Here is an 18,751-nt window from a genome sequence, read left to right as displayed (position 1 = left end):
AGAGGAAAAAATATATCGTTTTTGAAAAAAAATCAATTTATTAGAAATTTATAATTACATATAAATACATATGAATGTCAACTTCATCTACATCTAAAAAGAAACTCTAGGCCGCTCGCTAGTCTACGAAAATGCAATAAAATCTGCTGAATGTCTAGGCTGCTTCTAAAATCTGCTGTCAATGACCTATAATTTTTAATTAAAGCTGTTTTTTATTTATTTACCAAACACAATAAAATCTAAAATTTTAAACAAAAGCTGATTTTTTTAAAAGCGAAGCAATCCCAAACGGGGTCATAGTCACATACTACACAGTACCAAATCTCTCCTCACACAGATTTGCATTTAGAGAATTACTTCTCACCCAAAATCACTTTGAGGGTATTTCTCCTCACCTAGATTCGCCTTGAGGGGTTTTTCTACTCACCTAGATTCACCTTGAGGGGATTTTTCCTCACTCAGATTTGCCTTGAGGAGATCTCTCTTCACACAGATTTTCATTTAGAGAATTACTGAATTTTTTTTATAATTTTTATATCAAAATTTACAGATATTTCTTCACTTTATCGGGGATATATAGCAAATATCTAATATATCGGGAATATTTAACGATGTCGGATAAATTTCACAGAAACAGTAGAAGATAATATATTTACTCCCCAACATATATCGGTCCGTCGAAAAAAGAAGATATCGGGGGGATATATCGGAAATATCACATATATTTAAAACCTTGGAGCGGACCACCCAAGTTGCATGGCAGGGCATGTGAGACTAATATTAGGTTAGCTTCTTCAATAAACCAACATGTAACCACTACAACTGACCGTCACACTGATGCTTCAATTAGTCGTGACTCTCGACTTGGCTGATAGCTTGGGTTCGTATATAGCAATTTTTCGATACATGTATGTGGTATTCTCATCTTTTATTCGAGATCGAGACTAGGACTAATCTTCTATAAATCTTTGTTTTACTATTATAAAAAGAGAAAGATCTTTTAAATTTGGATAACAGTAGCTATGTATGTCTTGCCAACCGTGATATACATTATGTGATGAGCTAATAGAAACTATGATGGAGCAACTTCCATAAAAAAAAAAACTATGATGGAGCAACAACTACTTGATAGGCACAAAGCTGGTCCAAAGAGAAAATTGTAGATTTAGACCTATGATCGGAGATGGCCTTAGAAGCCCAACTTTATTCAACTTTTGCTTCATTTAATTAAAAATAAGGCTCTCTTGTGGAACATTGGGGAAGTTTTCCTCTTACCTAATAACTTTGAGACCACACATGACCCTGATGATGGGCTTCAAAGGTTGATGGGTGAAGTAATGGGCCTTGCTTTGGTTTAGACGAGTTGGGCCGTCAGGTAAGACTTTCGGTAATGTACACCCTCTCTATTAGGGCCTCAACCTATTCCATATTTCCACAGGCAATTTAGTTATGCACTTCTCTTTGCTATTGCAGGCCTACTTGGGCCACCTTCTGCTATTTTCGGCCTTCTAAAGTCCCATCCAACGCATACACCCATCAATAAGCTCAACACACCCAATTTTCTCAGAAACCCCTTACAGTCAAGTCTCGGCGTACATCCCACTTTGCACTAAAAGTCGAAAATGAAGCAACGTTGTTCGCAGCTTCCAAGTTGGGTGGCTGAGAGAATTGTGCCAATTACTCATTTAGCATCGTTCAAAATTGTCAAGTTTCTACACCGGCCATCGACAGTGATTAGTAAGTTTGTATTATGTGCCAGATTACTTTTACAGCTCCAAAACTAACACCAAGAGATTGAAAACTTACCGCCAGCTGAACCAGAACTAAAACGTGGGCGCGTGTCGTATTCGCCTACAGGAAAAGCAAGGGCCGAGGTCGTTCTGAATCTTTAGGGTTTGAATAGACTGATAGGAATGCGATCGACTTTTTGCGTTTTAGGCCGAGACAAACGGACGATTCAAATGAAGGACAGAGACGACAGAGAGCATCTGGGAATCTTCCTCCTTATATATCAACGATGCTACACTGTTTTGTACCAATTTGAATCATACTTTGGCCTCTTTCTTCCCTACTTTGAAAGGTCAGTCGGGGGAATAAGTCCAGCAAACGAGACCAAATTTTCGGGGAAGCTCCAATTTTCGGTTTTCATGATCGTTGACGACAAGTCATTCGTTCTGGCATTTGCATGTGCATGGGATATTTTCATTTCTTGCTCTCTAAGTTGGGTTGAAGAAGGTATCATTTACCATATGCTGTTTGGAACTTTGGACTGAGTAGCTTGACGACGTACTCTTGCATATATTCAATGATGGCCTGCTACATGCGTCGGATAAAATTGTAAGAATTTCATATTGTGCAATTGAGGAGTGATCCAATGGTACATGCTCGAATATATTTAGGTATGCATGAGTTATCTATACTATTAAGAGAATAGGTTTTGTTAGCCAAAATTAAAAATTTTAATAGAAATGATCCTAAAGGATTAAAAAACTTTGAGAATTAATTAAATCATAAAGGTCATTATGACAATTACAAATTATATTTTTATTAACAAAAATAAACAAAATAAGTCCCACTACCCAATTTTCTCTCCCACTTACTTCTCTCTGCAATAACCGTTTTTTTCATTATCTTTTCTTTTTTATTTTCTGAAAATGCAGAACATGTGTGGAGGAAGGCTAGTATGCTCGAGCAATTGAAAGACTTATTCATAAAATGAATGAAAATATTGACATGTATGATGTGTCTAAATCTAAATAGGTATTTGATCAAACAACAGGCTTCCACACAACAATTATCAAGAGGAGTTGCATGATATACAAAACCAGAATCCTAGAATGTGAATTTGCTATAACAATAAGGGAGCCAAGAACTCAAGATGCAACGATAAAAATTATTGTAAGTGGCCTAGTTGTTCAAGTGTACTGGTTAGGTATTTCCCTACCCGCGTTTGATTCACGAAAGCTGTCAAAGTGGTCTTGCACTGTATTGTACTGCAATGCACAGTTGAAGCATTTCACATGCGTCGATAAATTAATCTTTAACTAGCCGCCTAAAAAATGCAACACTAAAAAAACGAAACGTTAATTTTAGCGAGGCTATTATGGTCCATTCCCCGTCGGAGGCATCGGAGACCAAATCTAAACGGAGACCGGAATAGCCGGTGAAAGTTCCTTCAAAAGCCGAACGTGGGTCCCCCCACACACGGGCCTCAACTTGTTTAATAAACGACCACGTGTCGGTCCTTATCCGTTTCTCCCACAGTTCCCCTTTAAATTCGCAACCTGCAAACTGGCACAATACTCTTTACGTTGTCCATCTTTACTTTTGAAAAAGCTCTCCTCTCTTTCTCTCTCTCTCTCTAAAAATGTCCACCAATCTCATCCACTTCCGGCCAGCCCTCACCGCCCCTTGCGCCGCCGCGAACCGGAAGCCCGAGCAGGCCCGCACCTCCAAGTGGTGGAGCCCTCTCTTCGGCTGGTCCGCCGAACCGGACTACATTGACTCCAACAACTCCAAATCCTCCTCCGAGCCGGCCGAGGACGGACCGGAGTCCAACCAGCGGCGATCTCGGTTCGCGCCGGGCTGCTTCACGGAGGAGAAGGCCAAGCAGCTCCGGCTCAAGACCATCGAAACGGAGACGTTTCACGACGCCATGTACCACTCATCGATCGCCACCAGACTCGCCTCCGATTTCAAGAACCGGTCCGATCTCTGAGCCGGCGAGAACAAGGCTTGGGTTTTAGATCGTCCGAGAGCCCCAGATCATCTATTTTTCGTTTTTTTATGAAGTAGATTTAGGGGTTGAAAATGTTAAAAGATGGTGATGGCATAAATGTATTTTACTTTTTTAGTTTTATATTGAATTTATTGTGTGATTTAGCTTATTAAGAATGTAATTATTGACTTGTATATTCTATAAATCTCTATCCTTTGCGTCCAAATTGAATCGGATCAGCAATTTCCATTGGTTTATTCGCCTGTCCGATCTGTTCATGTCTCTATAAGGATGATGAAGAATGAGACCTAATTAGTTATATTAATCTCTAATCAGTGGGCAAGTGACCTATGCTAACTTTAGGCCATGTTTGTTTCCCAGAATCTGGGCATTGGAAAAGGAAAGTGTTTCATTTACTGCATTTGGGACAGCCAAGGAAGAGAAATTGGTTCCCAAAGGAAAGGATAAAGTCAAGATTTGATGTTGGGATTAAAAGTCAAGTTGGATACAGAATAATTGGATCTTGGTTAAGATACTGAATCTTACAAAGTATACCATATCGGAATATGCCTCTGTGAATCACAACTATCCTGCTGAATGCATGTAGCTCATGAAATGTCCATGACTTGATGATAATGACAGCTTGCGACGGCTACGAATAACCCTAACCAGATATTTGGAGTCGGAATGTTCTAAAATTAGGGACAGATGTGAGGAATCAGAGCCAAACTCTTTTGAAGGAAGACTGTTCCAACAGATTTTAGGTCGAACAAATTCTTGCTAGCCATCCAAATGTAGGACACATCGATTAGATTGCTATCAATTCCAAATAGTAATAGTATGCTAAGGCAAACCGCAAAGTCCCCTACCGTATATCAACATCCACAACTAACAACACGAGAAAGCTTAACAGAACAGTCTCAATGTGTGTTTATTGTAATCAGTAAAACAGTCTTGAAAACTTGTTGAGAGCCGGTGAAAAGGAAAAGAAATGTACTTGTAAATACATAATAATAACTGGATACAATCTGCAAATGATCCGGAGACAGTATCAAAATTGCCTTAACATACTATGGGAGCCATTGAAGCATTGAGCTGCAAAGAATCAGCAAACCAATTCAAAGTTGTTGAAGAGATGTAAACTACCTCGTATCTCAAACTATGCTCTGCAAATTTACTTGCTCTCGATATCATAAAGATCCGTCCTGAACAAGTCTGTTAAGGGTCAACATGAGAATACCGACAAGAAAATAAAAGACAGGAGAGAGAGTTGCAAAAAGTTAACAACAGTGAAAGATTCTTGAGTAGAAATTTACATCAACATAACTCTGATACTGTATCATTTTGAGAGAGAATTTTTGCTTAAACATGGTAAAATGCAAATGACTACTTCAGAACAACAGAATGCCAATTCTCCCTAGGAACCACATGAAGATGCAGTGACGAACTTTTACTTCATGCACAAAAGAAAAAATGAGGCACTCTATTATCTATTTAACTGAGCTAGACAGTAACCTATTCCAAAATCTCAAATCCATTACCATATCACCAATACAAATTTGAGCTTGTGATTCAAATAAATTTTCGAAAACAAACTATCCTACCACCTTCTTCCTCCTATGAAATACCATCAGAAGATACCTGATAAACAATGAACAACTGGGACAAAATACAGAAAGCAATTGAAACTTCACACAACTATACAAAGATCTATTCATCTTTTGCTCTCAATCATTGTAAACTGTCTATGCAGATGTCTACAGACACTCTTAAAGATCTATCCTCCTTTTTCCTACGAACTACCACCAGAACTTACCTGGTAGATAGTGCTCATTGGTAACACAGATGAACACATTTACATAAGGGACTTCAACTATACAAAGAAATGTGCTTTATCATGCTGTTTTCCTCACAAACGTCGTAAACTCTCTGTGCTAACATTCACATACACTCTTAGAGATTTTTTTTTTTTTTTTTTGAAATAAACTCTTAGAGATTTAAAACCATGTAGTTGTGCCTTTCCCTAAGTTCAGTTACAATTCTTAGTCTATAGCCAGTCATTGCAAAATGCAAATGCATGCCGTAACAATCCAAAATTGCTTATGGAAAAGCGAAAACAAACACCTTAAGACATCAGAATACTAAAATCTATAAACACTTAGTTCCAAACTTCCAATTTCTCAATTAACATCCTCAACCATTCCAATGCAAAGATCAATACTTGTGTATTCTTAATTTCTTAAAGCATAGTAATTTCTTAGCAGCAGCATATACCAGAGTAACAATCATAACGGAATTCGATATCAATAAAAGGATACACCAAATAAGAGCCATGAGCAAATGCTCCAACCAACACAGCAGTAAACAAGCGGTCCCGCACAACCGGATTCTTCCGCAGTGTGAGTCGAACTGACCAAGAAAAACAAAAACCCAGATGTTAAACACGACCAAGATCACAAATTGAATCGCAAAAGCTGAGCAGAATTGCGAAACTTACTGAGGGGAAGAACAGGGGCGTAGATGAGAGGAATCAAGAACTTAATTTGATCAGACTTGTTTCTCTTCCTTATTGCAACAGCTTCCCTTTCAATAGATTCATGCATGCAACAAATTCATAATCAATATTATTGATATGGCTAATAAGTTTCAATGAATACATGATGTTGTTTTCGGAGGACTTACTGATTAGAAGGATCGGATGAGGAGGGCCAGGTGGCCATGGCTTTGAGATCTGAAGAGGGTTTGGGTTTGCAGTGGGTTCTGTTCTTCGCTTCAAAACCAGAATCGGGTCATCTATGGTCTCTCTACTCCCGGGTTTATGCGCCCACTGTTTTTCTCTTTTTCTATTTTATACGGACACTCTTTTTCTTTTTCTTTTTTCTTTTAATTTAGATCCACCTTAAAGTGTAAATTTTAAAATATTTTTTTTAAAAAAAAATAAGAACTTCGAATCATGTTTTTTTTTTTTTAAAAGGCTTCGAATCATGCTTTTTGAAGTGGACTGGAGGTTTGTACTTTTGAAACGTCGTTCATATTTTTGTGACCATTTTTTTATAAGAAGTCATCTAAACTCAATAGTGTTTATATGCTCACCGGTGATCAAGAAATTTATGATCATTCACGCTTAGATTTAATATTAAATATTGTGATTAAATAAATGATTTTAAAGTGATCTAATCTCTACCCTTGAAAATAAACTCAATGGTGGATGACTAAACAATTGTGACCATGTGAACACTATTTTGAGGGGTCTCAACCCTTCATCGGAACTACCAATAAAATTTTTGATAGCTTCATCTTATTGTCCACTCATTTTAAAAACACGATTTTGAGGGGGTCTTGAAATCCCCACCATCAGGGCAACCACAATATTGGCTAGATGAGAGCAATCAATTTGATAAAGCTCTACCCTCAACTCTCCAACACAATGTTCATCATATTGTTCGATAATATTAATATTATCATATTATTCAACTAAAATTATTATTGAAAGGTGGTTCAAGTTAGCCTTTTAACGGTGGGTTATGTCATATTAGGTGGTTCAAGTCGTCCTTTTAATAGGGAGTGATAATAGTCTAATAACTTTTGTTGTTGGATTATTTGAAGTTCCTCATTCATTGTTATTTTTATTAGAAAATTATAAATTAGGGAAAAAATCATGAATAGTATTCAAAGTAAGGCCCATTACGAATTTCAGTACATAAATTTCCAAAACATAAACTTTGGTACATCAAATATGAAGCTCAACCCAATATACGTACACGACGTCAATGACTCCGTCAGACGTCGTGCCATTACACATATAATGAAGGGCAAAATAGATTTTTCATTTGTCAATGGTTTCCTCTCTCTCTCTCTCTCTCTCTCTCTCTCTCTCTCTCTCTCTCTCTCTCTCTCTCTCTCTCTCTCTCTCTCTCTCTCTCTCTCTCTCTCTCTCTCTCTCTCTCTCTCGAAATGGCTCTGCAACTCTGGGATCTCTTTTCCTTCTTCTTTTTGTTGTCATCGATAACCACGCTTCTGCACCGCCTTTCACCACCTCCGATTACAACCCCTCACCTCAACATCCACAACCGCTTCAGCCGCCTCGAGGGTCGATCTTCACTGTGCCCAGGCTCTCACTGAGTCCAGCCCGGCCTCAATTCAAGCCCTCCTTCTTTTCTCACCCTCCATGGCCGTAAGCCTGTGACTCGAGACGCCTCCGCGACCCAACCCGGCCGGCGCGCTACCATCCGACCACCAATAGACGATGGACGACCACCATCTTCTTCGTCTCGCCGTCGCCAATAGCCTACTATCCTTGGATCGTCCATGCATTGAACGGAAAAGGAAACCCGACGACGAGGAGCCCGAACCTTCACCGGCAACCTCTGCAATTTCTGGCGGCAGATTAGGTTGCATCTGGTATGGAAACTCATCTTCATGCCATTCTCTACGTGTTAGGCTAATTGGTTTTCAAAATTGATGGAGTTTTGTCGACTTGGTTTCTGGGTTAGCTCGGGTTCGATGCTGTTTCTACGTTGGCAACTTCTCCGACGCGTCTGGGCTTAGTTTCTGGTTCGACTGATTCCCTGGACGAGGCCTGACCTTGAGTGGAAGTTAAACTTCGAAGATTTCTAGGTTGTGCACAGTGAGGCTTAGACACCAGTTCATCACCGAGTTCTCCTTCTAGTTTTTTAGAAAGCTGTTGCGAGGGAGTCCAAACCCAGACTGCAAATCTGACTTGTTGAAGGTAAATTCAAAGTTCTAGAAGGAATTGTTTCTTGTTTTGTGTCTGGCTTGAGAAATTGTTCGAGTAGTGTTGAATGGGATATTGAATGAAATTGATTGTTGGTTATGGATAAGTTATTGGTGAGAGTCCCATTGTGTTGTCTAGATTCGTCTCGGGAAAGAGAACCATGTTTGTTTTGGTGGGAATCGATCCGAATAGAGAGGGGAGGGCCTGCCGATCGAGTTATGAAGAGAGGAGAGAGAGAGAAGGATAGAGGAGACAGAGGGAGGACGAGAAAGGGGCGAGACCAGGTCAGGAAGAAGAGGCCAAAGTCGGTGTGGTCGAGACAGGTGGTGAGGTTAGGGGCAGAGGCGTCGGTGACGGCGGCGGTGGTTATGAGCAGAGGGGCTTGGGATTTAAGAGGCAAAATGACAAAGTAAAGTGAGGAAGGGGAAGAGAGAGACAGAGAGACCGTTTTACCCCTCAAAATATGACAAACTAACGACGTCATTGACGTCGTGTATGTATATTGGGTCGGGCTTCTAATTTGATGTACCAAAGTTTATGTTTTAGAATTTTATGTACTGAAATTCGTAGTGGTCCATAGTTCAGGTTCAATTACCAAAATTTTCCCTATAAATTATTCAAAAAAATACTCACTAAGCAAATATTTTACGTAAAACATGCACCATGTCCTACATAACCCATAAAGAAACCTTTACGTGAGCAATAAAAAGCCGATTTGAAGCACCTTTAATGGTATAGCATATTGGGACAAAAAATAAAACGCTTGAAAAACAAATGTTAAAAGCAATCAACCTAAATTGGCGAACACTAATCTCTGAAAAATTTCTTCATTCTGCTTTTGAATTTCGCGCCATCGAGTATGGAGAGGGTGGCTCCACCACCGCCATCAGATATCGAGAGTGTGACTCCACTAACGCCATATTTCGTAAGATTTTTTAGATGATATTTACGGTTCTGCGTTCTACATACGTTGATGGTAGAACTCCGATAAAAAAACTCCACTTCTCCATTTCAGATCAAAATTGAATTGACACGGCATTTATAATAATAATTTATGTCTTTTCATAATTGAAAAAAAAAAAAAAATCTTTGCATTCTAAATTAAAAAATTAAAAAAAGCATCACCAAATTCAAAAATTCCCAATATAAAGCTATTCCAAAAAAAAAAGCTTTGGGATTAGGGATTCAAAATTCAAAAATTCAAAATAAGGTTAAATATCTCTCAACACCCTTCTTTCCACTCTCCCCACCCAGCGGCTTTTTATTTTTTCCCTTTCCTAATTAAACAAAACGGTGGTTCTAGAACACCCTCAAATCAGATGGCCGAGATAGTCGCGTCAATTTAAAGCCACGCGCCCCCCCCCTCATAGCCATATAAGTACTCCCCTCGCTCTCTACCTACTTCTAAACCCCATCGCCGTCTTCTTCTTCCTCCTCCGCTCTCTCTCATCTCGCCGCCGTCACCAATCCAATGGTAAGTCTCTCTCACTGATCCTCTCTCTCTCTCTCTTAGGGTTTTAGCTCCGCATCAATTTTTTTTTGGTTTAGGGTTTAGTCTTGATCGATTGGATTCTAATGATTTCGATTTTGTTGTGTAGGCTTTGCCGAACCAACAGACTGTGGATTATCCGAGCTTCAAGCTCGTCATCGTTGGCGACGGAGGCACCGGTAAATTCTCCGATCGATCCCTAATTTGTTACTGCTCTCGTTTTTTGTGTAAATATTAGATCTTTAGAATTTTGTTCTGATAGGATTTAAGGTTTGATCGATTTGATTTACGTTATTAATAATAACAGGCGAGACTGTTTTTTTTATCAGTGATTTTTACTGTGGTGCTCCCATGTTAAAAGACTATTTATTTGTAAAAAGATTTTTTTATTTTTTAAGGTGTAATGATGTTCATGAGTTTTTTTCCCCTGAAATGAATCCGGAGTGTATTTGTATGTTACTCTAGCCGGTTAATTTTGGCTTAGGGGTGAATTTCTGGAGCTAGAATAATTATGTATGCATTGGGGCTGAATGGTGTTGCATTGTACAGGAAAGACCACTTTCGTGAAGAGACATCTTACCGGAGAATTTGAGAAGAAATATGAACGTAAGAGTCTTTGTCGACGCCTTGTTCTGAATTTTGAAAATTAGGGTTCTTTGGTGACAGTTGTCTCCAATGTTGAACTTCGGGTTTTTTTTATTGACATTTGTTTTCTTTTTTCATTTGAAAACAGCAACTATTGGTGTGGAGGTTCATCCTCTAGACTTCTTCACAAATTGTGGAAAGATCCGCTTTTACTGCTGGGATACTGCTGGCCAAGAGAAATTTGGTGGTCTTAGAGATGGTTACTAGTAAGTGACGCTGGTTGTTGATATTTCACATAGGAGCATTCAATTGACTTGAGTATGATATTTTTCTATATATGCTGTCTTTTAAAACCTTTTGCTTTTTACTTGTTATTTTGATTATTGACAATTTGAAAACAATCGAGGGACTATATGTGTCTGATTTGAGTGACAGAATGCGCAATGAATACATATAAAAACAAAAAAGTAAACTATTAGGGAAGATGTGATTACATGGCTTTTTCATCTTCTTTGAACAGAACTTAGGTACCATTACTACTTCTTTGTCTCTATGGTATCTTGCTCTGTCTCTTTTAACGGTCATGATTTGGTTTTATTGTTATTTTGTACTAAGGGCTGTAATTCTTGTGGTTTAAAACTTTTTCCTCTAACCTTTCTATATAATTTTGCAGCATCCATGGGCAATGTGCAATTATTATGTTTGATGTTACTGCAAGATTGACATACAAGAATGTTCCTACATGGCACCGTGATCTTTGCAGGTGAGTTTCTTGAATCAAAGGATTGAAATTCTTGTTTTTATTGTTTTCTTTAACCACTTCTTGACAAATTGTTACATTTGTCTTTTAAAATATCAGGGTTTGTGAGAACATACCCATTGTTCTCTGTGGAAACAAGGTTGATGTGAAGAACAGGCAGGTTAAAGCTAAGCAGGTGACCTTTCATAGGAAGAAGAACCTGCAGTACTATGAGATATCTGCAAAGAGCAACTACAATTTCGAGAAACCTTTCCTCTACCTGGCCAGGAAGCTTGCAGGGTAATTAAGTATAGTCTCATTTTGTTTTATTAGTATACAAGTTTTGACATTCATACTTAATATTAGTATTGCCTTTATTTCAGTGACACCAATCTTCATTTCGTCGAGTCTCCAGCTCTTGCTCCCCCAGAAGTCCAGATTGACATGGCTACTCAACAACAGTAAGACTCAATTCATTCGTGAACTTGCTATTTAATTTTCTCTTATATTAAGATATTTTGAAGCTAGATTAGTTATATGACATTAGAATGAAAATTTGGTATAGAAGTATATCATCTCACCTTGGAGTTTGTTGATGTTCTTTCAGGCACGAGGCTGAGCTTGTAGCTGCAGCTGCCCAACCTCTTCCCGATGACGATGATGATGCATTTGACTAGGGTCCTTGTTAGAAAGGCTTTGCTTCATTCAATCCCCATTGTTTCTTTTCGGGATCCTTCTGGAAATTTCAGCCATAGAGGCAGAATTTGGATTTGGTTTTGAGCATAATATTTATGTATTGAATACAGTGGATCGTTTTAGTTAAGATGTTACTTTTACTTGTTTTATAAAGCCTGTTCAAATTTGCTGCATCCTAGATGAGTAGTTCCAAGTTGGCTGGGAAGCTCAACTTTTTAGAATTTTGTATTTGCATTAATGGGTCGGGGCTGCGGTTGGGTACTTGGGTTAGTGTGGACTGGAGCCCATTGGTCTTAAAGAGTTTGTGAGCAATTGGATGTGCACTGGGCCTTGCTTTAATGGCTTTTGAACAATTGCATATTACTTGGGTGGTATTGCAGTAGTTGCATTTTGCTAAATGTAGCTGATGGGCTTGTGGGAATGGGATCTCATTCCCTGCACAAAAAATGAATTGGCAGAGGTGAGGCGAAACCCGCTGTGACATCACAAATGAATCACAACTGATTAGAATGTTGACCTGAGCAAAGATTGTATCTGCCCCATTGCAGAAATAGAAGTGTTGGTGGAGGTGAGGCAAAACTTGCTGCGACTTCACCACTGATTAAAATGTAGACGATGAGCATCATAAAATGAAGATTGTATCTGCTCCATTGTAGAAAACTAGAAATAGAACAGTGTTGCTGGAGGTGAGGCGAAACCCACTGCGACATCACAACTGATTAGAATGTCAACATTGAGCATGATAAGACGAAGATTGTGTCTGCTCCATTGTAGAAATACAACAGTGTTGCTGGAGGTGAGGCGAAACCCGCTGCAACATCAAAACTGATTAGAATGCTGAAGCTGAGCATGATAAGAGGAAGATTGTATCTGCAGAGGTTGTAATTGCTGAATGCTTGATGACCCGACCCAGATCAGGAACAGGATCTTCTGAGCTTAGGTGATGATTGATGTTGATTTTTCTAGTACTGTTTTAATGTTGCAATAACAAGCGCAGTTGGTATGGTAGTACTTTTAGGTCTGTCGTCGTGTCACGAGTTAGTTAGGACTCGGAAGGTGTAAATGTGTTTGGTTTGTGCTCCAGTGATGTTGTTATTGTGTTATGTACTATTTGTGAATCGGGAACAAGATAACATCAGTTAACTGTATTAGACAGTACTATAATCATTATAACCGTAACATGTGAAGTCCACATGGCCAAGGAGATGCATAGATGTCCTTTGGTTTTTTTAAGGAAAATTGTTTTGGTAGGGTAGAACGTAGAAGTGTCGTTGAAAATCCTCAAAATATTATTACCTCATATATTAATACTCTTTTTGTTGCATTGAACGTTGTACTTGTGTTGTTGCGTAATTTACTGATTGGACTACCCTAATAGTCCGATGGCATGATTGAGAACTCACTTCATTTTTTCTTTCAAATTAAACTTGAGACTTCTATCAATACTAGTTAGTAAATTGCTTTATCACCAAACCTAATGAATCCAACCAGGAAAACGCACTCTTCCTCTGGAATCCTGTTGGTTTTGGGAGCATCAAGCACAAAGGCACAAAAGGCACAAAGACAAGGACCCAAACAAAAGCCACTTGCTGGGTCTCAGACGCTGAAGGCGCAAGCAAGCATAGTGAATAGTACGCGTGCCTGTGCTTCATTGAAACGACAACAGTGGCTTCCCGGTCTCACCCTAGTGTGATTTCCCAATTGCAGAAGGACTTGTCCTTATCCATGTCTGTTCCAAGCAACACTGGGCACTATGCAAACCGAAACAGAACCGACCCTCTTATATGGGTTTCCACTGTGGGTACTATTGGGACATCCACATCATTCCAACCGGGACTCCCTATATAACACTTGTGGAGAGGGGCATGTGAAAGCTGCTCGTCTTGGCCTAACTTTGCCAGCATGTCTCTCTTGTCTATCATGACCTCGACACTGTCCAAAACTTCAGGGGGCTCTATCTCCCTATATCTATGATCAAATTCCACAAGAACCTCACGTCATTGAAGCTCACTAGATAACATATATTCCTGACGACTAAGTAAAGAAGGGGTGGCCCTTTGGAGCTGGTAAATCGTCGATTTTGAAATGAGGGTGGCTTTCGGTGTCGGTAGGTGGTCGGGTAGATTGGCTTCATATAATATGTGATATCAATGTGTCTGGCTTTGGGCAATGTGGGCTATCAGAAGCAGCACTAGTAGCACTAGCAGGGCCACAACGAATGTGATATCGATTCCAAAGCTAAGAAGCTGCTGCTGCTGCAAACTGCATAAAGCCCTCTTCCTCACATGAGTCATATCTTTTCGAAAAGTTTGTTTCCATTGCTATTATCCATGAATGGGCTCTCCTAGCAATGACTTCTCTGTCTTGCTTTTTTTTGGTGAAATGGCTCCATCCCGTCTTTCTTTTTCTGTTTTATTGCTAGCTAGGTATATTCTATCATTGCCCTCTGCAATTTTTATTTATGTCTAGTACAAAAAACTCAACCCATTTGTACAATTTTTTTAGGGAAAATCGCTCAAACAGTGTCTGAACTTTTCCAGACTATTAATTTTCATATCTATACTTTGAAAAACATCAAAATGGTACCTGACGATTTAAGCCCGACCCAATATTCATACCTAGGAACAGTAAAACTGTTAACTCTGTTAAATTTTTAGGGGTAAATTGGTACTTCCGATTTTTTTTTTTTTTTGGGTTGACCCCCTTGTTCCAGCTGCTTTCGAATTATTTTCTCTCTCTTTCTCTGATTGATTGATTCGCTTCACAATAGTGCTCTTTTCTCCATCTCCCCCTTCAATTCTAGATGTGAAGACGGGTCTTGGTGTTGAAGAACAACCTCCTTGCTCTCACTTTCACCTTCTTCATCTTCGTCCTCTCTCTCTTTGCTCTCGGCTCAATCACCTACAGTGTCTTCCACGGCTTCTATGGCCGCCCGGTCAAGTTCATATCAGCTGTCCAATCCGTCAAGGTTTCGTTCTGGCCAATATTGGGTACTGCTCTTGCTTTCCAGATCGTGTTTTTATTGGTTGTTCTTGTTGCTGGGATGTTCTTGTTCGTGTCTTTGATGGTGTTTTTCGGGGCGTTGACTGGGATTCTGCAACTCGGTTTCGGAGCTGGGTTTGGATGGGCCACTGATGGGCGGAAGAATTGGAAGAGTTTGGCATTTACTCCTTCAGCTCCGGCGTTGGTTGTGTAGGTGGTGGATGCGTTGAAGCAAAATTACAAGTTCTATCAGGAGAAAAAATTGAACTCGAGTTCTTTACTCCTAATGGAAGCTCTGGTACTAGAAGATATGTCGGAATTTGGTATTACAGATCAAATCCACAGTGTGAGGCGTCAACCACCCAATTATTCCCTCTCAGTGATGGCTTCGCCGGCAACCTGATCTTCTCCAGCATCTTCTCTGCTTCGATTTCAATCATGGCTTCGCCGGCAACCCGATCTTCTCCAGCATCTTCTCCGCTTCGATTTCAATCATGGCTTCACCAGCAACCCGATCTTCTCCAGCATCTTCTCTGCTTCGATTTCAATCAAAAATCCCAATACCCACAATCCAAAAAATCAAATTCAATTATTTGCAGCTAAAATCAATTTCAATTTTTCTTTTTTTTGATGGGTTTGGGAGAAGAGAACAGAGAAGAAGGAAAGAAAAGTCGTGATTAGGTAGATGCATGAGGAAATTTTGGTAGCTGTAACAGCAAAAATGGTTTGGTTTGCAATTGTTTGCTCGGTTTTAAGCCTAGTTCACCGGATAATTGGAATCATGGAGATTATTCGGGTGGATGCACAAGAAAATTTTGATGCTTTAGGTCGGAATCCGATGAGCCTAATAGCAAGGGAATCTGAAATTTCGGTAATTCCACTTTGGGTCAAGTCTGGGTTCGATCTCTGTCGGAAATGGAATGGCAAAGCAATTCCGATCTCTGTCGAAATGGGACGTCGTAGTTTGGGAAATCTGCTGGTCAGCCTTGATGTGGGACCCTAAGTCAGGTTTTGGGATGTCGGAGGACGTTTCCGAATTCAGGTCGTCGATGTAGATGAAGGTCGGGTTCCGATCAAGTATGGGTCTGAGCATGGCTGTTGCACATTCTTGGAATCATGACAGTGGCTGTTGGCGGTGGTCTGGCATTGTACACCGATCTTCCTGAGTTCTTCTGGATACGGGTATACGAGTATTTGGATCTTGTATACCATTTTGATATTGGTATTTGAATCTCGTATTAGGCATGGTAGTTATTGGCATACTTTTCCGGTACTGGTATGAGAACAAACAAAGTTGTTCTTCGTATGGGGTTGTTCTTCGTATGGTATAGGTACGAAGAACTCCAAATTTTTTTATTTGTTTTTGTTTCAGAAGTACCAGTTTTACCCCTGAAAATTTAACGGAGTTAACGGTTTTACTGTTCCTAGGTATGAATATTGGGTCGGGCTTAAATCGTCAGGTACCATTTTGATGTTTTTCAAAGTATAGGTATGAAAATTAATAGTCTGGAAAAGTTCAGACACTGTTTGGACGATTTTCCCATTTTTTTACAAGAGTTGATAAAAGAGTGACTTCGATTAAAACTTTAGTAATCCGACATTGGAAAAGTGAAAATCATGTATTGGCTCCTAAAGAATTATACACTGTCAAGGCCTTTGGTAAACTTTATATTGGTCTAGACATTTCAAATGGCTAAACTCGAGAAATATCAGCATGTTCGATATATATGTAATACATTTAATTTGTGTACATAATAATTGAAACCCCATCATATCAGCATGTTCGATACGTACGTATATATACTCCATTAATACATTAATTTGTGTGCATTATAAATGAAACCCCATCATAACCCTCATGATCTTTAAGGCCTCGTTTGCTTCACGGAATGGAAATCAATTCCCTTGTCTTTCCCGTGGGGAAGGGAAACTAAAGTTCCTGTCAGATTACCACTGCAAGTGGCCTAGTGGTTCTTGCCTAGTTGGGTATGCTCCCCAACCTAGGTTCGAATCCCGAAGCTGTCAAAGTGGCTAGGCACTGTGCTGCAATGCACAGTTGGAGCATTTCACATGCGCCGAAGGGGTTTATCTTAGGCCTAGGAAGCCTTTGGGTTCCCCCCGAAGGGGTTTATCTTGGGCCTAGGAAGCCTTTGGGTTCCCCTTGACAAAGTCAAAAAAAAAAAAAAAAAAAAAAAAAGTTCATGTCAGATTTCATTTCCTGTGTTTGGTAAAGCAGGGAAAGCATCCAGGAAAGACCATTTGATTTCCCTTCCGATGTTTGGTTGGTGCAGGAAAGGAAAGTAAAAATATATCAATGTTTCAATAATACCCTTCTATTTTAAAATAAAAACAACCTAGAATGAATTTTCAACACTACCAAGGGTACTCAAGCAATTAATGCTGGCCTATTATTGTCCAAAATTATTGCAATTAATGCTGGGAAATGAGAATGGAAACTCAATCCCATGAAGTTTGAGTGGAATGAGTTTACCCCCAACTTTCCCCTATGTGAGGAAAGCATTTCCGGACTTTGTGGTTACCAAACAAAGGAAAGGAATAATTTTCCTTTCCCAAGTCCTTAAATCTGCGAAACAAACGAGGCCTAAAGGGTAGGATAACAAGTGTTTGATGAGATGTGTCAAAAAGAATCCTCTTCATCACTCTTCTGTTGTGCATGTATTTGAGTATTGTGTAGATGCATTTAGAGCAACTCCACCGGTGCCCTCTTGACCGGTCTCCAGCTGGGCAAGGTGAGGTGGTGACCTCCATTTCAGAAAAAATGGCTTCCACCGGTTGAAGTTTGACTGGCTGAATCATGGCTTCTGGCATCCCAGGCGAAGAAAAAGGGCAGCTGCTTGACTGAAAACTTGACATTTCTTGGTCGGCTGCCAGCTCGGCACAATGGCAACGTGGGTGACGTTGGCGTGATCGGTGGAGAGAAGGGACGCGAGAAGCAATGCGCGTCTTCTACAGATTCTTGGCGTGTAGCGGCAAAAAGTCAGGCGCGTGATGGCAGCGTGTTCCAGAATTGAATGGTCAGTGGTGCTACATGTGGAAGCTAGCCGTTGGCTAGTTTAGAAAATTGAATCCAACGGTCAATTAATCTGAACCGTTGGTTTCAATTAATGTGAGGATCCAACGGCTTGTAATTAATATGTAGGAATATTAATGTAACAGTAACAAACGGTAACTAAAAAAATTCTATAATTTTTCCTATAAATACCTATCATTTATTTTACCTCTCACACCCAAAAAATTATATTTCATAGTTACACAAAGTTGTTCTTCCTCCTCTTCCTATAGTTCTCTTCCTAGCGTCGTTCCCATTCCAAAAAGCTATAGCAATCACAATTCTGACATTAATTATCCATAAATCTCAATTATTACCATCTATTTACATCAAATCTATTTCAATTTTCCAATAATTTTTTTTTTCAATGAACAGTAAATCTAACTGGTCAAGAAACAGAACGGGTGGAAATCCATGTCCGGTGGCAGTGAACAGTTTCTTGACTGGTCGACCCATTGACATTTCTTGACTACGGGTGAAGTTGCTCTTACCTACTTGTATGTCTATGTTAGTCTTGGCTAGCTAATATATTTGAGTGCAACAGTGAATGAGGATTGCGACTCATCGTCAACTGGCCCATCATATGAGTAGATACGAAATTCAAATAGATGAAGGGAGGGAGGGGAGCATAAGTATTTAAGTAGAGAGAAGCTAAACTGCCAAAGCAAGCTAGCTAGGCCTCATCTGCTTCATACTCATAAGTATATTTCCATGGTGGGGCAAGGAGGGGCATGAAT

General features: G+C 39.6%; 2 protein-coding genes and 1 long non-coding RNA gene across 4 annotated transcripts; 1 reads left to right on the top strand and 2 right to left on the bottom strand.

The window, feature by feature from the left end:
• Window positions 1–1,177: 1,177 nt before the first annotated feature.
• On the bottom strand, window positions 1,178–2,117 carry LOC133741323 (uncharacterized). The gene is made up of 2 exons (XR_009861807.1): window positions 1,807–2,117; window positions 1,178–1,712 (listed from the first exon to the last, which is right to left on the bottom strand). It is a non-coding gene; the product is annotated as an uncharacterized LOC133741323 (long non-coding RNA).
• A 2,507-nt stretch (window positions 2,118–4,624) lies between these two features.
• On the bottom strand, window positions 4,625–6,559 carry LOC133710803 (uncharacterized). 2 transcript variants are annotated; one of them, XM_062136933.1, is made up of 4 exons: window positions 6,401–6,559; window positions 6,216–6,301; window positions 5,993–6,127; window positions 4,625–4,933 (listed from the first exon to the last, which is right to left on the bottom strand). In XM_062136933.1, exons 1-4 carry the CDS (start codon window positions 6,436–6,438, stop codon window positions 4,893–4,895), a joined length of 300 nt encoding a protein of 99 aa, XP_061992917.1. In that variant the 5' UTR covers window positions 6,439–6,559; the 3' UTR covers window positions 4,625–4,892. The 2 variants fall into 2 exon arrangements, with proteins under 2 accessions (XP_061992917.1, XP_061992920.1); XM_062136936.1 differs by having other exon boundaries at window positions 4,625–4,923; window positions 6,037–6,127.
• A 3,234-nt stretch (window positions 6,560–9,793) lies between these two features.
• On the top strand, window positions 9,794–12,135 carry LOC133710791 (GTP-binding nuclear protein Ran-3-like). Its single transcript, XM_062136924.1, has 8 exons — window positions 9,794–9,927; window positions 10,052–10,121; window positions 10,492–10,548; window positions 10,676–10,793; window positions 11,201–11,290; window positions 11,387–11,566; window positions 11,650–11,727; window positions 11,874–12,135. Exons 1-8 carry the CDS (start codon window positions 9,925–9,927, stop codon window positions 11,941–11,943), a joined length of 666 nt encoding a protein of 221 aa, XP_061992908.1. The 5' UTR covers window positions 9,794–9,924; the 3' UTR covers window positions 11,944–12,135.
• The last annotated feature ends 6,616 nt before the right edge of the window (window positions 12,136–18,751 follow it).

This window comes from Rosa rugosa, chromosome 1 (assembly GCF_958449725.1).
Source record: "Rosa rugosa chromosome 1, drRosRugo1.1, whole genome shotgun sequence".
Taxonomy (NCBI): domain Eukaryota; kingdom Viridiplantae; phylum Streptophyta; class Magnoliopsida; order Rosales; family Rosaceae; genus Rosa; species Rosa rugosa.
The sequence above is the reverse complement of the archived record's forward strand: the minus strand, read 5'-3'. Positions and strand labels throughout refer to the sequence as shown.